The sequence below is a fragment of the Macaca nemestrina genome, chromosome 12 (genome assembly GCF_043159975.1).
Source record: "Macaca nemestrina isolate mMacNem1 chromosome 12, mMacNem.hap1, whole genome shotgun sequence".
NCBI lineage: Eukaryota > Metazoa > Chordata > Mammalia > Primates > Cercopithecidae > Macaca > Macaca nemestrina.
This window is the reverse complement of record NC_092136.1, coordinates 73,480,074-73,500,456: the sequence shown is the minus strand read 5'-3', so window position 1 is coordinate 73,500,456 and position 20,383 is coordinate 73,480,074. Positions and strand designations below refer to the sequence as shown.

General features: G+C 41.8%; 1 protein-coding gene across 8 annotated transcripts in view; it reads left to right on the top strand.

Annotated features, from left to right (window-relative positions):
- The first annotated feature begins 5,996 nt into the window (after positions 1–5,996).
- Positions 5,997–20,383, top strand: part of LOC105468730 (prolyl 4-hydroxylase subunit alpha 3) — an 84,010-nt gene continuing 69,623 nt past the window's right edge. For 2 of the 8 annotated variants that reach the window (XR_011610924.1, XM_071075289.1), the window contains exons 1-4: positions 6,005–6,223; positions 13,235–13,377; positions 15,024–15,247; positions 19,252–19,401. Coding sequence is in view for 6 of the 8 variants with exons in the window: in XM_071075289.1 (XP_070931390.1) it covers positions 6,024–6,223; positions 13,235–13,377; positions 15,024–15,247; positions 19,252–19,401 (717 nt within the window). In the remaining 2 variants the exon portion in view is untranslated. Of the gene's footprint in view, positions 6,850–13,234; positions 13,378–15,023; positions 15,248–19,251; positions 19,402–20,383 lie in introns of all 8 variants that reach the window. The other 6 variants (XR_011610923.1, XM_071075290.1, XM_011719047.3 and 3 more) reach the window with 5 other exon arrangements.

Here is a 20,383-nt window from a genome sequence, read left to right as displayed (position 1 = left end):
GTGGGTCTAGCTACTCAGGAAGCTTTGCCAGAGCACAGGAGATCAAGGCTACAGTGGGCCATGATTGCACCACTACTGCACTCTAGCCTGGGCAACAGAGTGAGACCTTGTAGAAAGAAAAGAAAGAAAGAGAGAAAGAGAGAGACAAAGAGAGAGAAGGAAGGAGGGAGAGAAGGAAGGAGGGAGGGAAGGAAAGAAGGAAGGAAGGGGAAAAGAAAAAGAAAAGGTCAACTCAGAATTCTACATTCAGTGAAAATATACTTCAGGATAAAAGTAAAATAGCTGCATTCTTAGATGAAAGAAAATTAAGAGAATTCATTGCCAGGAGACTTACTCTAAAAGAATTTCTAAAGATATTGACTCAGCAATCAAAAAATTTCCCACAGGAAAAAAAAAAAAAAAAAAAAAAAGCCCAGGCTTAAATGACTTTCATGGTGTATTTTTCCAAATGTTTAAAGAAAAACTTACTCCAATCCTATACAAACTCACACATAAAAATATAGAAAAGGAGGGAACACTTTCCCACTCATTCTATGAGACCAGAATTATGATACCAAAACAGACAAAGATATCAGATAAAAAGAAAACCACAGACCAACATCTCTTGTTAATATAGATACAAAAATCCTCAACAAAATATTAACAAACCAAATCCAGCATCATGGCAAGTGAGATTTATCCCAGGAATGCAAGGTTGTTTCAACATACAAGAATCAATCAATATAACACACCATGTTAAGAAAATAAGGGGTGAAAACCACATGATCACCTCAGCAAAGGTAGAAAATGCATTCTACAGATTAAAAACATTCAACAAACTAAGAACAGAAGGGAACCTCCTCAACCTAATTAGGGTATTAACAAAAAAACCTTCAGCTAACATCATACTTAATGGCAGAAGATTGAAAGCTTTTCCCCTAAGATCTGAAATAAGACCAGAATGCCTTCTCTTACCACTTCTATTCAACATTATACTGGAGATTCTAGCCAAGTCATTTTGGCTAAATAAATAAATAAAAAGCATCCAGATTGGAATGGAAGAAGTAATCTATTTTCTGATGTTATGATTGTCTATATGTAAAATCATAGGGAATCCACAAAACACACTATAGAGACATTAAATGAGTTTAAAAGGTTACAAGATTTAAGCTCAATATACAAAAATCAATTGTACTTCCATACAGTATAAATTAAGAAAAAATTTCATTTACAATAGTATTAAAAAACCACACAAAGCCATTTATATGAAATGCCAAGAATAAAAAAAATCCACATACATGGGAAGTAGATCAGTGGTTGCCATGAGGGAGTGACTGCTAATGGTACAGGGTTTCTTTTTTTCTTTTTTTTTTTCTTTTTGTTTTTTTTTGAGACAGAGTCTCACTCTGTCACCCAGGCTGGAGTACAGAGGTGTGATCTCAGCTCACTGCAACCTCCTTTTCCCAGGTTCGGGTGATTCTCCTGCCTCAGCCTCCCAAGGGGTACAGAGTTTCTCTTTGAGGTAAAGAAAATACTCTAGAATCAGATATTTGTGATGGTTTTGCAACCTTGTGAATATATTAATACTAAAAATCAACTAATTGTACACTAAAGGTAGATTTTATACTATACGAATTATACTTCAATTTTATAAAGAAGACTATACTTAAGGAATAAATTTAACAAAATTATTATGTACAATTTCCTAGCTCTATCTGCTGAAAGAACCTGAGGGCAGCAGCATCCCAGTCACAGTAAGCACACCAGCACCCAAATCTTGGTTTCTGAATACTCTTTTCCATTAAAAGGAACCAGCACTCCTTGGAGAAATACCTGATTCTGGGACTGGGGCTGGGAAAGAAAGTACAAGATTACCTGCAATAGCTTATAAATAACAAAGTATAGAATGAGAGGAGTAAAGGGGACATATCAAAAGGACACAAGAGCCATACTGAAGGGGTTAGTCAACTTGTGTTGGCCAGGACAACTGCAGAATAATTTGAGCATCAAATAAATAGTTAATTATAATTTGTTCAATAATATGTATGAACTCATACATATTGAGATAAATGAATAAGTTAATAACTGGGACAGAAGAGAAAGCTCTATATTACCAGAGAATGCCAATAAGTAGTAATAACCTACCAATTAATAAGTAGAAAATACTTTTTCATTAACTTTATGCTGGAGGAACCAGGCATACATAATTTATACCAAGTACTGAAAATTAACACCACCAGCAATGGGACAAATCAACATACTATGCCTCCTGACATGATGCACTGAGAAGAACAAAGAATTATTCCTGTTGTGTTCCTGCCAAAGTTGCATCTACTCATGAGGAAACATCAGACAGACTCAAATTGAGACATTCCAAAAAATAACTGGCCTGTTATCTTCAAATGTGTCGAGATAGCAGAGAGTAAGCAAAGATTGAGGAACAGTACCAGATTGAAGAACACTAAAGAGATATGACAACTAAACACACAAATAGTCCTGGATAGGATCCTAGATTCACAACATATTTAAATGGTACAATCAAGAAAATTTGAAGAAGGTATGTGAACTCGAGGTATTAGTATTTTGTCAATGTTAGTTTCCTAATATTGGTGGTTATATTGTGGTTTTGTAGACGGTCTCTAAGAATCTTATGGGTGTACCTTATATTTCAACCAGGAAAAAGAAATGCTTCTAAGAATCTTAGGGCTGGCTGGGCGTGGTGGCTCACACCCGTAATCCCGGCACTTTGGGAGGCCAAGGTAGGGGGATCACTTGAGGCCAGGAGTTCGACACCAGCCTGGGCAACATGGTGAAACCCTGTCTCTACAAAAAAATACAAAAATGAGCTGGGCATGGTGGCATGTGCCTGTAGTCCCGGCTACTCAGGAGGCTGAGGCAGGAGGATCACTTGAGCCCGGGAGTTCAAGGCTATAGTGAGTCGTGATCATGCCACTGCAATCCAATCTGGCAACAGAGCAAGACCCTATCTCTAACAAAATAAAAAGACTTTTAAGACTGTTGTACCACCACCCTGAGTCTCAGCCCAAGTGAGAGAAGGGCACTTCTTGGGAAGAAATATAGATATGTTTTTTGTCTAATGGAAAGAACTCCAGTAAAATTTATAGGAAATCCTCAAAGGTTTTAAGATAATTTTATCAATAGAAGTACTGCCCATTTGGGCTAAAGAGACAGAGACAATACAAAACAGATACCTTTGGGTTCCTTTATCAGTTTCCTAATGTCGCTGAAACAAATGACCACAAACACAGTGGCTTAAAACAACACATATATTGTCTTGCCGTCCTGGAGTTCAGAAGTCTGAAATGGGTTTTACTGGACTAAAATCAACGTGTCAGCAGGTCTCCGTTCCTTTTGGAGGCACTAGAGGAGAACCTGTTTCCTTGCCTTTCCAGCTTCTAGAAGCTGTTCACAATCCTTGACTGGTGGCCTCCTTCTTCCATCTTTAAAGTCAGCAATATGGTGTTAAATATCTTTAAATCTTTCTGACTTTGCTTCCATTGTCACATTTCTTTCTATGACTTTTAAGGACCCTCATGATTGCATTGGGACTACCAAGATAAACCAGCATAATCCTCCAATGTCAAGATCCTTAACCTAATCACATCTGTAAAGTCTCTTGTGCCATGTAAGGTAACACAGTCATGGGTTTTGGGAATCAACACATGCACATCTTTGGAGGGAGGGCGTGATTCTGCCTACCACAGTCCCTAATCTCTGGTCAGAACAGCTTCTATGGGAAGGCTACTCAGTTGGAAAGAGTTTGTGCAAGGTAGGAGCCTTGAAGCTTAATCTTCAAAACCTTCTGGGTAAATCTGCCTCTGGTAGTAATTAAGAATATGGAATCAGGATCCACATGACCTGGGTTCAAGTCCCTTCTCTACCACTTACTATGTATGTTGATTGAGTTGATGTTACAGATTGGGTTCTCTAGAAACAGAGGCTCAGATGGAGTTTGAGGTGCAAGATGTTTATTAGAGATCAACATCTATGAAAGGGAAAGGAAGCAAGAAAGGGGAGAGGAAGAAGTCAAAGAGGCTTGATGAAGCCTTAATCAAGGTGGCAGGCGTGCTGGAGCTAGTATTGCCTGTAAGAGTTTTCTTACGATGGACCAAAATGGCTAGGCCTTGATTCCCTCACCTTGTTCCGTTGCTGGATTAGGGTTGCCCCAGGAAGGAAATTTCCCTAGGCAAGGCTGCTCTCTGCTATAGGATAGACCCTAAAGCAGCTGACCGCTGGAGACTCTTCTGATCACATTCCCTGCAGCTGTGCAACAATTGTTTGAAGGGGGATCTGCGTGGTACATCTCCACGTCTACACAAGCAGTGGTGTGCTGGAGCTGGCTCACCCCAGCTCGCAAGAATTGATTGTTAGCATCTTTATCCAACCGCAGTCAGTGATGACATATTCTCATGTTGAAATCAGCCACTATGGGAGAATTGACACCACAGAAATTGGCAAATGCCACAAATCAGAATTTTAATTTTTTTCCTAGACAGCTGGTTTACAGCACACCTCAAATGTGGTCCACAAGTGATTAACATTGAGTAGGTTATTGATTGTCCCTACAACTCAGTCTTCTCATTGGTAAAGTGGGGCTAATAATACTATAAGAATACTACTACTACCTAGGCTGTAAGGTCAGCATGAGAATTAAATGAGTTAATATATATAAAATACTCTGGACAGCAATTAAATGAGTTAATATATGTAAAATACTCTGGATGGCCCCTGCCACACAGGAAACACTCAGTAAGTATTAACTGCTGTGTTTACTATTGCCATTGTTATTACAATTATTACCACCTTAAAAACTTCCACTGGATTTTCATAGAGGAAAAGCACCTAAATTTCTTAGTATGGCATGCAAAGGCCCTTCGCAATCTGATAGTTTCAAGCACAAGGAACTTCTCGTCGTTTCTGGAACTCAAACTGTTTTCCACCTCCAAACCTTGTCACGCACAGGTACCTTCTGCCAGGAAAGCCCGCTCCTCCCTTGCCTGTCAACTTCCAATTTTTTTCATGCTTTTGAACCAGCACACATTATCTCCTCTCTGAAGCCCTCTCCACCCGCTAGATGAGGGTTCCTTCTTCAGTGTTGCCATTGCACATTGCACAACCCTCAGTTACTCTGACAGCACTTTACTGTGATTACTTGTTTACATATCTGTCTCCTCCTCTGAGTCCAGGATTGGATCTGCTATTTCTCTGTGTAGTCAGCACATTAACATAGGTGCTAATAAATATTTGTTGAATGAATGAACATTGCCTGGGAAATGATTAAGAGGGGGGAAATAGAGTAAGTAGCCTAGTAGGCTATAATAATAGCAATATTTTTGTTTGCCTAAGTGACTCTAGGTATATTGTGTAAAGCAGTGACATCAGGACCCCAGAGTTTCAGGTTCTGTAAGTCCTAGATTTGTCATACACTCACATCCTGACAGAGTCCTACTCATCCTTCAGATGGCTCAGATGTCACGCCCTCTGTGAGGGTTTTCCTGCCTGCTGCTCTCTTGCCGCTCTTTGCCTGCGCAGCTATTCACACACGCAAAATTGGCTCTTCTGTGGGGATCCAGTGGTGTTTGTGTATTCCCACTCCATGGTACAGAGGGGCGGATATTTTAGGGATGTTGTCAGCATGGTGTTAACAATATTTGGGGATGGTCACAGCCTTAGACCTGTGAATTCATCGCTCACCTCGCCCCCGCCTCAATTTCTCCCAGTGTGATGGGCACAGTGGAAACACCTTCACAGGGTCGCGATTTAGTGGAGGGCGGCTGACACTCATGTTGCAGGAAGCCCCCACGCATTCCGAGGAGCTGAGGGCTAGAGAGCGAGGTGAGGCGCGTCGAAACAAGGAAGGAGGCAGGGGGCGTGGGGCGAGACTGGGCGGCGGAGGCGACTGACCGGGGCCAGGGGGCGGGGCCTGAGCCGGGAGGGGGCGGGGAAAGGGGCGGGGCAGGCCAGGGCAGGAGCAGCTGGCTCCGCGCGGCCAGGACTGTCTGAGAAGTGCGCTAGCGCTGGCGATGGGTCCAGGGGCGCGGCTGGCGGCGCTGCTGGCAGTGCTGGCGCTCGGGACAGGAGACCCAGAAAGGGCTGCGGCGCGGGGCGACACGTTCTCTGCACTGACCAGCGTGGCGCGCGCCCTGGGGCCCGAACGCCGGCTGCTGGGGCTGCTGAGGCGGTACCTGCGCGGGGAGGAGGCGCGGCTGCGGGACCTGACTAGGTGAGGGCACGGCGAGTGGGAGCGACCGAGGGGCCTCAGTGGGAGACACTGTGCAGCAACGTGGGGTGACTTAGGTTGAGTGTGACCCCAGGCTCATTGTCATGCTGCGTGGGACCCCAGACCCACTGTCGCACCGTGCGACTGAGACATTGTGGCGTGGGATGGGGAGTGGCTCTGAGGGCCAGTGTGACCCCCCAGACCCATTGTCACACTGTGTGGGACCCCGACACTCCGTGGCATGAGGTGTTGGCGAGGGTTGAGTCACACTGTGTGGGACTGCAGACTCCATAACACACACGGTGGCACTGTGGAAGAGCGGGGTGGGGTGACTCAAGGACCTCACAATGTGCTGTGCGAAGCTGTATGATCCCCAGGCCCTGTGTCACACTGACACAGACTCAGTGGACGGTGCTGTGACAGAGACACTGTGAGAGTGAGATGGAGAAAATATGGTGACGCTTTAGCTATGCAAGTATTGACTTTTCAAGGGGCGATCATGAAACACCGCATGACCTAGTGAGCTGAAGTTTAGTGTTAGGAGTCAGGTGACAGTCTTCCACCATATGTGAGATTTACATGTCATTGGCACTGGATGGGCACGACGCTGTGGATATCATACTCTGCATGTGAGTGATGCTGAGTAACTGTACAGGTCGCTATATGAATAATGCTTCAGTTCATTAATTCATAGAACACATATTTTTGAGTGCCTACTAAGAGCCAGGCAGTGTTCCAGGTAGTGGGGATAAAATGGTGAAGAAGAGCCAACTCTGCCCTCAAGGAGTTCGGGTCTGTAGCACCATGACTGTGAATCAGAGATGTCCACTGCCCTCTACGTCTTCAGTTCTTTCTTCTCCTTACACATGTAGAAGCTCTCTAAATACTAAATAAATGATAACTGAGATGTTATATGTGTGTCAACATATTTGATATCAAAAAAGCACTGTGAAAAAACATACTTGATGCAGAAGATATTGAGTATAGCACACGGCAGTGGATGCTCAGCTAATATTGTTTTGATATACAATCAACAAACTCTAGTGCTACACACTGTGGCATAAAAGATTGTTAGACTTGGGATGCTGAGGCACCATAGTCATGTATCGACTTTGGCAGTGTCCAGCTGAGAAAAATGAAAGATAAATGATTGTATATGATACCATCTGTATGAATATGTGCTGCGCCTTCTCTGCTTGGGACATGAAGAAGCCTACAACACTGACAGAGTGGTTATGACCATGTCACTATTTGGATATATTAATATTGTACCTTTATCACGTGACCTCCTTCTCATTGAGCTAAGACGGCACAATGCACTGCTTTTAAAACTTTGCGTGAGTGTATGTGATAGTAATACTGATTCTGGGGTGACATGAGAAGAAGGTATGTGGAATGGGGAGTGACTCTGAGGTCCAGTGTGACCCCCAAACCCATTGTCACCCTGTGCAAAACTTTGAGACCCCATGACTGTGAGAGAGAGCTATGTAGAAGAAAAGCATTTTGTGGGTGGAAAGTATTTGTGAGAGATCTTGTTAATAGTGACTGAATGAGCTAATTTGGTGCTTGTCCTTAAGTATGTGGCTTGCATATAAACAGCTTGAAATAGTGTGACAATGTACAATATAGGTATGTATTAATTTTAACAATAAATGAAGATCATTTCAATAATTATTGTCACTTTTTGGTATAGCATTGTTGTCTAGTATTCTATGGGTCCATGCTGACTGAGTCAAATGTCTTCTTTTTGTTCATAGCCCAGAGTCATTGGAGTCCAAGCTTATTGATGGAAATAGGAAAGACTTTTTTCTGCTTGATTTCAGAGCCCAGCATGCTCCCTGCTACCCATGCTTGTTTTCATACCAGTAATCTCTTTCTTTGGGTAGCTCAGATGGAGATGGGAGTGGGGGGTCAGAATCCCTGTGCTGGTCTTTCAGGTTACATTCTCAGAAGAGAGCACTCAGAGCATTTTGGCCAAAGCAGCTGGCCAACCCCACTCCGCCATGCTGGTCTCTTTCACTGTCTTTCCACCATTATCATTGCCACAACTTTGTCGCAGCAGGAGGTCTCATACAAACCGTATCTCATTTGATTCTCTCTCACACACGGTGCTTTGAAATAGATTTGTATTACACTGTTAACTGTTGAGAAATCAGTTAAAACCCAAGAAAACTAAAGTCTAGTTGCTTATTCAAGATTGTATTAATAAATCTAACAGGTAGCAAATCCAGGACTAGGATACAGTTGTTTTGACTGTTTATCCAACTTTTTTCCTATTATGCTATGTTATCCCTACCGCTTCTTTTATCTGTTATACCAAGACATAGACCAAGCCCCTAACTAATTGAGGTTTTACTAGTGGCCACAGTACATAGTGGTTAACGGTAAATTCAGGAGTTTAACAGACCTCTGTTTGAATCATTGGCTCTGATCTGGGACAAGTTACTTTACCTCTTTGAGCTTTAGTTTCCTAATCTTTAAAATGATGATAAACACAGTACCTATCACCATAGGGTTGTTGAAGGATTAAGAGTACCATGTAAAAGTATTTATCATTATGCCTGGCATGTAACAATTGCTGGACAAATGCTAAGCCTTTATGCTTATTATTTTATTTTATTTTATTTTATTTTATTTTATTTTAAGACCAACTAGTGAAACTAGGCCCCACTTTTGGCTCTGAGGATTAACTAGGATTGTGACAGCCTAGATAAAAAACAAATCAGAAAAGTTCCCAATTATTTTCTCAGGTGACTTACGAACATTTAATTTTGTAGTTTAGTTTGATATTTTGAAGACTGGCATTCTATCATTCTGTTCTCTAGTGACTGCTCTAAAACCCAGTGAAATGTTTGCTTTTTAAGAGACAGGGTCTTGCTCTGTCACCCAGGCTAGAGTGCAGCGGCTCTATCATAGCTCGCTGTAACCTCAAACCTGTGGCTCAAGTGATCCTCCTGCCTGAGCCTACCAGGTAATTAGGACTACGGGTGCGCACCACCATGCGCACCATGCCTGGCTAGGGCTTTTTTTGCTTTTGTTTTTGTTTTTGTTTGGTTTGGTTTGGTTTGGTAGAGACGGGGTCTTGCTCTCTTGCCCAGACTGGTCTTGAACTCCTGGCCTGAAGTGATTGATCCTCCCTCCTTGTACTCCCAAAGTGTTAGGATTGCAAGCATGAGCTACCGCACCCAGCCTTTATGTTTGCTTTTTAAAACAAGAATTTTGGCAGTTCTTGCTAATTTTTCTATACTCCCAATCTGGTGATTTTATGTAACTTGAGAGGCTGTTTCCAAGGCTCGGTTGAGATAGAAAAATGCAATATTCTTGAGGTAGGAACTACTCCCTACTCCAAGTTAATGAATAAAAATTATACTTGTTATAGTATATATGGTTATATGCCAGTATGGTACATATACTAGTTATGTATATAAAGAGAGTTTACCCTAGCTTTTGTTGTTGCTGTTTTTGTAGTTTAAAATACCACCAAGAGTGAAAGAGAAGTGTCAGCAGCAATTTTTTTCTGTGCTAAGGATTAAGCATTAAGAATGTCCCAGAAGAACTGAGACAAAACCATTTCTGAATTCCAAAGGCAAAACATATTGAAGTGAAATAGCCCATGTATTGTGGTTGGATAACCTGCCCAGGCTATGTTTAATGCAGGGATTGGGTTGCAAATTTTATGTGCAGATTCTTGAAGGAAAGGATCTGATTTTCCATTCTCAGCAGTATTTGTCAAAGCAAAAAGACATTTAGGAAACCCTGAGGTTTGAATTCAGCATCCAGTAACTCAGTTTCCAGACTCTGGAAACCGCTGTGTGCTCAGAGGCTGGGCTAGGGCCAACTTTTGGATTCTAAGCCAACCTCAGTTATCAGTTGAGAGATTTTTTTCTTTGTGTGACAGAAAATTGGCATATCTAAACACTGGACTGAATTGATGTGCTGCAATAGAGATCAAACCCTGACCTAAACAAATCAACCCCAAAATGCAAGGAGGGGTGCTAAGAAAACAAGGAAGTAGATAGCACGTTTGATTTGATGCATGACTTGGGGCAAATATTCACCTCTCTGCTTTACCATTTTACCTTTGTGCCTCAGTTTCCTCTGATTCCTGTTAAACATTAGTCCTCAAGCTAATGAGGAATCTGTTTATTCAGTTGTGGAAGGGGTGATCAGAAGAAATAACAGAATGTGCCTGCTGAAAAGATCCATAGAAATCTTCTAGACTAGACCAGTTCTTTCATTTTATGGATGAGGAAACTGAGTGATAGTTGGAGGCTGGGTCAGAATAAGTCTCGGGTCTTCCCCCAGCTCCTTCCTATCCAGCTGTCTTATAAAATCACTGCCCTCTCAGCCTCAGTTGTTCCTGGACACCTGCTCTTTAAGCTGGACTCAAGCCCAAGTCTCCGCTTGTTAAGTTTTTTCATCTAGCAGTGGAATATCTTTCCCTAAGTAGTTCCATATGGAGCCAAAGCAGGAAACAATGGGTAGTAAAGATCCCACACCCTGGAGGCTGGTTTCATTTCAAAACCCTAGAGCTCCAGCTCACAGGCTGCCTTGTCTTTGGGATCAGAGACACCCTGGGACTTGACAGGTTTCCCATTTTCCCACTGGGAGACCCAGGTCCAGATTCTTGTTCCTTAGTTTATGTTGAATTAAACATTCGGCTCCTTGGAAGCCTCAAGACGGTCGTCTTCTATTTCAGGCTTCATTTCATAGTTGAGGACCTCACTCTTTAGAAATCCTCAGATCGGACTCTGCTCCAAGGGGTTGAAATCCTACCACCCTGCCACTTCGTCTGTTTTTCACTTTCATCTCTGTCTCCTTGCAGAAGTTCCCCACTTTTGCCAAAGGACTCATAGTCTCCTGTGCGCTTGCACACGTTCATTTTTTTTTCACTTTGCACAAACTCTTTTTTCTTCTACTTCCATTCTTGTTATACTGTTTTTGAAGTTAATAATTTTAAAACGAGGGGGAAAACTCTTGGAGAGCAGGAATAGTACCCTTAATGTGTCCTGTTATAGATAATAAATTTCAGTAATATAAATTCCATTGGTGTTTTAGAAATGGAATTAACCGTAGTATACCGGCATCTTTTGCCTATATGAACACTGTTGAAGGACACTGAAGAAGGGAAATTAACTAGAAAGATGATCACTTCAGGCCCTATCATTTCTGCCCTTTTCTGCAATTGTTGCCAAGCTAGAAAGGTTGAAAGTGTGCTGGACAATCCCACCTCTTATTCTGCTTTACAGTCATCACCACTTCCTAAACTCCTTCCTTGAACCCAGTCCATTCTCCATCGCTGTCGTGGTTCAGACTCTCCCTGTCTTGTGCTTGCAGTTTTGAAGTGGCCTCCTCCCCACCCTCTCACACGTTTATATATGTGAACAAGTCATAGTTTTAACAGTACCACTCTCACTTAAAGCCTTCTCTAACTTGCTGTGGCCGAATTAGTCATCCCCTCTCTGTCCTCCCCACCAAGCCTTGTTCTTAAATCTGGTATTGCATCTGTAATGTAATTATTTGTATCTTCCTTACTCACTAAACTGTGGATCCTTGAGACCAAGATTATTTCCTTATTCAGAATTTTTTCCTTAGCTCCTAGGAGAGTATTCTTCATTCATTCTTTCATTGAAATATGTATTGAATTTAGGTATAGAGTGATGAGAAAAAAAGTTATTTTCTTATCTGTGAAATCCTTGAGTATTGGACCCCATCTTGCTTTTGTATCCCTAGAATCTAGCATGGAGTCTGACATCTAGCAAATAACTAGTGTAGATTGACTTACTACAAATATATCTCAAGCCTCTGTGCCTTTGTACACTAATGGTTCCTGTTGGCTTGAAAAATACTCTTCTTCTCTTCTTTGTTCTAGCTCCTTAAGAAACCATATAGCATAATCAGCTGAGAACTCAGGTTTCAGAGTTAGTCAGACTTGGGTTCCATCCTGGCTTTGCCCTTTACTAACAGTGTGGCTTTGTTTCTGTTTCCTCTCCGTGGAATGGGTAAAATTAAATCTACACTAAGTGTAGGTCCAAAGGTGGGGGGCGATTAAATGAGACAACCTATTTACAGCGCTCAACAGGCCAATACATGGTAGGAGCTCAATAAGTCATAGCTTTCAGTATTTTAACAAATCCTTTCAGATTCAGATCAAATGCCATCTCTTCTTGGAAGCCTTTCCTTCCCCCTTCTAACTCCCACCTGGGTGAGCTGCCCTGCCTGCACAGCTGCAGCATTATATGCTCACTTCTCTCATAGCAGAGACGTCCCCAACCCCTGGGCCAGGGACTGGTACCAGTCCATGGCTGGTTAGGAGGCGCCCCCCGCCCCCCAGCAGGAGGTGAGTGGTGGGCAAGGGAGCATTACTGCTTGAGCTCCGCCTCCTGTCAGATCAGCGGCGGCATTAGATTCTGATAGGAGCGTGAACCTTATTGTGAACTGCACATGCGAGGGATCTAGGTTGTGTGCTCCTTGTAAGAATCTAACTGGTACCTGATGATCTGAGGTGGAACAGTTTCATCCCAAAACCATCCCCCAATGCCCCTGGTCCGTGGAAAAAATTGTTTTCCATGAAACTCATCCCTGGTGCCAAAAAGGTTGGGGACCACTATATAGCACACATCACAGTGGCTATAATTAATTCAATAGTGTTTTTGAGTTTCTACCAGATACTAAGTATTGCATATACAGTGATGACAGGAGAAAAAGACTTTGTGATCCCTTTGAGAGCTGGACCCTGTCTTGCCTTTATATCTCTAGCATGGTGCCTGATATACAGTAATTGATTAATATAGACTGACTCATTCAATGAACAAAAGAGCAGACCTACTTTTGTTGTATCTATAGTTTTCATATTCTTTGTGCTTGCATGGCTTTTTGGTTGGACTATTATGTGAATCTCAAGAGGTTCAGCATGTCAATGTTAGCTACTCTTAATGTACACACACCATGCCAGCTTTCCCTAGGTGTAGTGGTCGTATCAGGAGGTGAGATCATTCTACTCCTTTCTTTCAGATTCTATGACAAGGTACTTTCTTTGCATGAGGATTCAACAACCCCTGTGGCTAACCCTCTGCTTGCATTTACTCTCATCAAACGCCTACAGTCTGACTGGAGGAATGTGGTACATAGTCTGGAGGCCAGTGAGAACATCCGAGGTAATGAGGAGGAGGGCTGGAGGGTAAGAGAGAAGATTCTATCTCCTGACTGGTGGTAAGGAGAGAGATTCTGTTGGGGTGTGATTTCAAAGGGTAATGGAGTAGGTGGGTATTACTTAATATCCTTAGTTCTAGCTAGCACAAAGAATTAGCCCCCCTTGCTAATCGGTTTGTATGATTATACATTATACATTATACAATCCTGTGACGAAGGACAAGATAAATCCTTCCATTTATATATGTATAGAAAATAACCGTCTTCTAGTAGTTTCTGTTTCATTAAATTGTCACTACAGTGTCATCTATAGCAAGATCACTTTCCCAATTTATTCTGCTTTGTGCTTTAAGAAGTTTGTTGACGGCCGGCCCGGTGGCTCATGCCTGTAATTCAGCACTTTGGGAAGCTGAGGTGGGCTGATCACTTGAGGTCAGGAGTTCCAGACTGGCCTAACCAACATGGTGAAACCCCGTCTCTATTAAAAATACAAAAATTACCAGGATGTGGTGGGATTACATGCCTGTAATCCCAGTTACTCAGGATCTGAGGCAGGAGAATTGCTTGAACCCGGGAGGCAGAGGTTGCAGTGAGCCAAGATCGCACCACTGCACTCCAGCCTGGGGCGACAGAGTGAGACTGTCTCAAAAAAAAAAAAAAAAAAAAAAAAGTGTTGACTTTTGGGCTGGGCGCAGTGGCTTATGCCTGTAATCCCAGCACTTTGAGAGGCTAAGATTGCTTGAGCTCATGAGTTCGAGACTAGTCTGGGCAATATAGCGAAACCTATTAAAAATACAAAAATTAGCCAGGCATGGTGGCACATGCCTGTAGACTTGGGAAGCTGAGGCACAAGAATCGCTTGAACCCAGAAGGTGGAGGTTGCAGTGAGCTGAGATTGAGATTGCACCATTGCACTCTAGCCTGGGTGACTGAGCAAGACCCTGTCTCCAAAAAAAAAAAAAAAAAAAAAAAGAAGTTTGTTGATTTTTGGAAAGCTAACAGTGAGAAGAGGCTGGGTGCGGTTGCTCTTGCCAATAATCTCAACACTTTGGGAGCCTAAGTTGGAAGGATCACTTGAGGCCAAGAGTTTGAGACCAGCTTGGGCAACATAGCAAGACCCTGTCTCTACAAAAAAATGTATTTAAATTAGATGGATGTGATGGCGTGTGCCTGAAGTCCTGCCTACTCAGAAGGCTGAAATGAGAGGCTCACTTGAACCCAGGAATTCAAGCACGAGCTATGACCATGCCACTGTACTCCAGCCTAGGCAACAGAACAAGATCCTATTTCTATTAAAAGAAAGAAAGAAAAGAGGAGAGAAGAGAGAAAAAAAGAAAAGAAAAGAAAAGAAAAAGAAAAAGAAGAGTTGTTTCCCTAAAGAGCAAGACTTCTGGAGACATACAGGATAGGACAATATAATGAAGCCATGTGCCTTAATTTTTATTCCTCATTCACTCATTCTGAATGTTCCTCATTCAGAATTGCATTAAGCATCCACCCTGTGCCAGGAACTGTGCTTGCCTCTGGGAACACAAAGACAAATCCAACTTGATCTCACTAAATATTTGAACAGGTGGTCATGCCTTGCATGTATTAAATGCCCAACTCCTGTTTCTTGAATGATAGGTTGATGTTTTTACTACTTTTACAGCTCTGAAGGATGGCTATGAGAAGGTGGAGCAAGACCTTCCAGCCTTTGAGGACCTTGAGGGAGCAGCAAGGGCCCTGATGCGGCTGCAGGACGTGTACATGCTCAATGTGAAAGGCCTGGCCCGAGGTGTCTTTCAGAGAGTCACTGGCTCTGCCATCACTGACCTGTACAGCCCCAAACGGCTCTTTTCTCTCACAGGGGATGACTGCTTCCAAGTCGGCAAGGTAACAATATTCGAGAGAGGACCAGTTGCTTGGCTCTGGTTTCTTATGGATGAAATACCTGTGTCCCAATTGCTTTTACTTCTTTTTAATACTTACAGTAAACTTGGAAATTTGATATTTCCATTTTCAGAGAAAGAAAACAAGATTCAGAGAATGTAAATAATTTGCCCTAAGATTATGCAATTTTAAGTGCAGAACTAAAGCTTGAACCCAGTCTTGACTCCAAATCTCAGGGCCTTTCCATAGTAATAAGGGTGTTTATATGCTTAGGACACTCTTGAGATTGAAAGGGGTGTTATTAATTATGCTAGAACAACAGACATGAACTGGGGAAAATGGTCCTTTGGTCACCCTAACTATAGCACCCGGCCAGTGCATGAACCCTTGGGTAGAAAGGGAAATCAGGGGGTCAGGGACACAAGGTTGGGGAAAAGGATAAGAGATGGTGATGGAAAGGTAGGATCATGGAAACAGCCTCCGGAGACTTTCTGGAATCCAATGCAACATTTCCTAAGCATTTAGAAATACAAAATTAAAATAGTGTCCAAAATCTAAGGCCATTCGCTCTAACATTACTTGAGGAAATAGACTTCAGGAACACCCCCCACCCATCTGAGGTCTTTAACCGATCTTTGATTATAAGTTGTAATCACACTTGAGATCATTTTGTAATATACTCTTTGCCAGCCTTTGCCATAAAAAGCAATGGAGCAAATCCATTTTACCTTTGAAGGTGTTTATTGCAGTAAGGTGTATTTTTCCTGACACCTACAGTATTTGTCAACAGATCTGGGAGTGGGTCTCATGTGTCCTGATTCCAAATTTTGGGAGTCAGTCTTCCAAATTAAAGCAGAGTGGGCTGCTTGAGTCTCTTTACTTACCGTTTTCTCTTTTATGGGATCCTGAGCGGAATCAGAGCTCAATCATCATGTTCATGGCTGATTTAAATTTAAGCCAGGTAAATAGTTTGATGTATGGTACTAACATATTCTTCATTAGTGAGGCCTTTCTGAAAGTAAAGCCATATGTTGAAAATTTAGAAAGTCACTTCCTGGAAGTCTTACTGGCAATCTTTCTTTCTGTATTTATTTACTTATTTTGAGAGAGAAAACTTTTCAAATATAAGAAAAGGACATAAAATAATATAGCAAGCAATTACATCTATCATTGTCATGGATATATGTTCAGATTTTGCTATGTTTGTTTCATTTTTTAAAATACATTTTTTTTAAAAAAAAACATGTTACATACAGCTAAAACCCCACTCATCCTCCTTACCACTCACCCCACCCCTTCTGCTCCACCCTTGCCCAGGTAGCCGTGATCCTAAACCATATAGTATATGCCCTTCTGAGTCCAGCTTCTTTCACTCAACACATTGTATCTGTGGAATTCATCCATATTGTATCATTTGTTAGTAGTTCATTTCTTTTTATTGCTGGGTAGTATTCCATTCTATGAATATGCCACAAACTGTTGATCCAGTCTTCTGTTAACAGATTCTTGGATTGCTTCCAGTTTGGGCTACTGTGAATAAAGCTTCTGTTAACATCCTTTTATGTCCTTCTATGGGCATTTATTCTCATTTCTCTTGGATGAATACCTGGGAGTGGTATTGCCAAGTCACAGAATAAGCTTCAATAATTATCAACATGTGGCCAAATTTGTTTCATCTATACTTCCCCAATCCCTTCCTCTATGGATTATGAAGTCTCTAGTTTATGAAATTCTTTTTTTTTCTTAGGGTTTGGCTCTGCCATCCAAGTAAGTACAGTGACACAATCATGGCTCGCTGCAGCCTTGATCAAGTGATCCTCCCACCTGGGGGGGCTCAAGTGATCCTCCCACCTCAGCCTCCCAAGTAGCTAGGACTGCAGGTGTGCCCAACCATATCCAGCTACTTTTTAAATAAGGGTCTCACTGTGTTGCTCAGGATGGTCTCGAACTCCTGGCCTCAAGTGATCCTCCTGCCTCAGCCTCTCAAAGTGCTGGGATTACAGGCATAAATCACTGCACCCAGCCTATCTTCTGAAATTCTTAATTGTCTAATTCCATCATCATGCTATTGTGTCTGTTGACTCTTGCTCATGATGGATTATTTCCTGATATAGTTTGTCATGTTTGGGAGCTTATTTTCAGCAGGACATTTTCCCCCTAAGAGAATCCATGTGCCCAGAGTTGTGGGAATATCCCTCCAGAGAGTTTTGGGTGTTCTTCTTCCAGAAACTCTGGTGCTCTCACTGGCCTTAGATCCATTTTTATATTCATTTATTGACATAGGAGTTCCTTAACCATATGAATATTGCAGATTCAAACCCTATACTCACAAGAAGTAGAGGCTCAAAATTGAGAATATTCTTACACAGAGCTAGACAGAAACAAACAAATCTTCTTGTCTCATTAAGGCAGCAGGCAAATTTTTTTCTGGTCTACCTTTTCTCCTAAGGTGTAGTTTTTTATAGAATCCAATTTCATACAGGTGTGTTAGTTCCAGTTCCTGGGCTTGCGGCAGGTCTAAGAATGGCTCATCTTCTATCCTCATATGGGCGTTATAACCCAAGGTTACTTAACACCAAGGTTACTATGATTAACACCCACCTCCATCCTAAGGAACGTCAGCATCTTCTCATAAGCTTATGGTTTGGGCTTTTAGCCCTTTTTTGTTTCTGGTACCTGATATTTTCTGTTTTTTTATTTCTTGAAAATATATAATACAACACTTTTTATAGTATTCAAAGTGTCTGAATTTGTGTTCAGAAGGATTCCAGTTATTTCAGTCTACCATATTGCTGGGACTTGAAGTTATTCATAGAAATCTTAATTAAACAAATTAACTTGTCATGAAAAGTTCAGTCATTTTTAGCATTTTTTAGCTCAACCTTTTTACAAATAGGACTTGAGGTGCAGAAAAATGAAACAACAGGTTAATGACAGACTTGAAGGAACAATGATTTATGATTTAGGCTGCAGAACTGCAATATCTCTAGGATTTTTCTCTGTCAGGAAGTTACACCCTAATTAGATCATTTTGCAATAGTTCTTCCTAGTCTGTAACTTTACAATTCCATGTTGTCTCCAGTATCAACTTCCAGGAAATTCCACTTGCAACTCTGGTATTCTAGTTAACTGTAAACTATGAGGAGACAGGAGCTATGTCTGGTACATGTTGCCATGTTGCCGGCGTTCCAGCATTTAATACAGAACAGATCCATTGAGCTTCCATAGTATTCCATGTCTACCTTCGTTATGGTGTCTAATGCATTGTGTTACAATTATTGGCTTACTCACGTGCCCCCTCTTGATTTAAGCTCTTACAGGACAGGGCCACCAGGCGCATAGGAAATACTTAGTAAATATTGAATAAATGAATGAATGAATGAATGAATATAATCCATTCTTCACATTGCTACCAGCAATATCTTCCTAAAAATATGATATTCAAGACTGTAATTTGCTTAGCCGGTGCTGCTGTTTCAAGTTTACTTTTTGTTTCTCTTCACCCTAGCTACAGCCACGATGGACTACTTGAACACATTCTTGCTTTAGATTTCTGTTTCTGCCATTCCCTCATCTTAAAATGCTTTTCTTCCCAGTCTCTACTCACCAAAATCCTTTTCCTTCTTCAAGGAAGGCCTGTCTCAGATGCTACCTCCCACATGAAGCTTTCTGAGATTCCCAAGTCTCTTCCTTTCTCTGTGCCACCACAGGATAGTATGCATTTTCCTTGGAGCACTCATGACATTGTGTCCCAAATTAAAGTTAGTTGAGGTCATGTTCTCTTCTCCTTCAGATTATAAATTCCTTAAGCATAAGAACCCTTATGTCTCCTCTTCACCTAATACAATGCATTGTGTATAGTAGATGCTTAATAAATTGAATTAAAATGAGTTTGAAATTAAAATCTGCCTTCTTGGATTCCAAAGGTCCTCTTATTCTTTGAATTGTCATTTTCTTTTTCTACCTGTGGAATAAGGCTTTAGCGATGGTACTTGTGTTCTGTGTAGGTGGCCTATGACATGGGGGATTATTACCATGCCATTCCATGGCTGGAGGAGGCTGTCAGTCTCTTCCGAGGATCTTATGGAGAGTGGAAGACAGAGGATGAGGCAAGTCTAGAAGATGCCTTGGATCACTTGGCCTTTGCCTATTTCCAGGTAAGGGAATAAGTGAAGCTCACTTGCTTTTATTTTACTAAGTGAAATCCTTTATAACTGCTTTACAATTTCTAAGCATTTTCACATCTTCATCTGTTTCATCTTCCCAGTAGGACCAAATGTGAGTCAAGCAAGGAAGTTATTTTATCATTTCCATGTATCACATGTGAGGAAACTGAGTCTCTAAAAGACTCTTAACTTGTCACAAAGCTTATAGACCTAGGATTAGACTACTAGTCCAGTGCTCTTTCCAATGCATTGACTACTTTACAATCATTATTTCCCATGTTTGTCACCTGTAGCAGCAGCTGCTTTATTCCCAAATGGTTAGTGGGTTCACAGTAAATGTAGATCACTCTTTTGTGCTCTCAGCAACTCATAATTCATCACAGATATTACCCATGATATTGCCATGGACAAAGAAGTTTGATTATGAGCTTTTCCCATCTGCAGTTGAGTCCCACTGTAATGTGACTGGTGTCTGGTTACAGAGGTGGAGTCACTGTTCTGTAGTGCCAGCCACAGTGCCTCCTCCAGGTGTTATTTTTCCATGGCACTGTTGATCTACTTACTCCCTGGTGTGCCTTATGTAGAAGTTCATTTCCCTAAATAAAGCAGCTGCCAATAAACAAAACTAACCAATAACTGGGTAAGGTATAGCTTTTGTATAGCTAACCCCATTTCCCACCCGAGTTGTACAGTCTTCAAGGGTAGGCTGCAAAAATCTCCATGGAACCAGTTCCCTAGAGTTTCCAAAACTAGTAAACCATTTCTGCTCCCTACCTTTTTTTTTCTTTCCCCCTTTTCTTGAGAAAGGGGAGGAGGATGTGGGTGGTCCAAACCCATGTGTTGCTGCCCAAACAGATTTACTTTCAGTGCAGCAAACAGTCCTGTTCCTTTCATGGAAGTTCCTGGTGAATGGATCTTTGTTGTAAAACTGTGTCTGTGTTGGCCGGGTGCGGTGACTCACGCCTGTAATCCC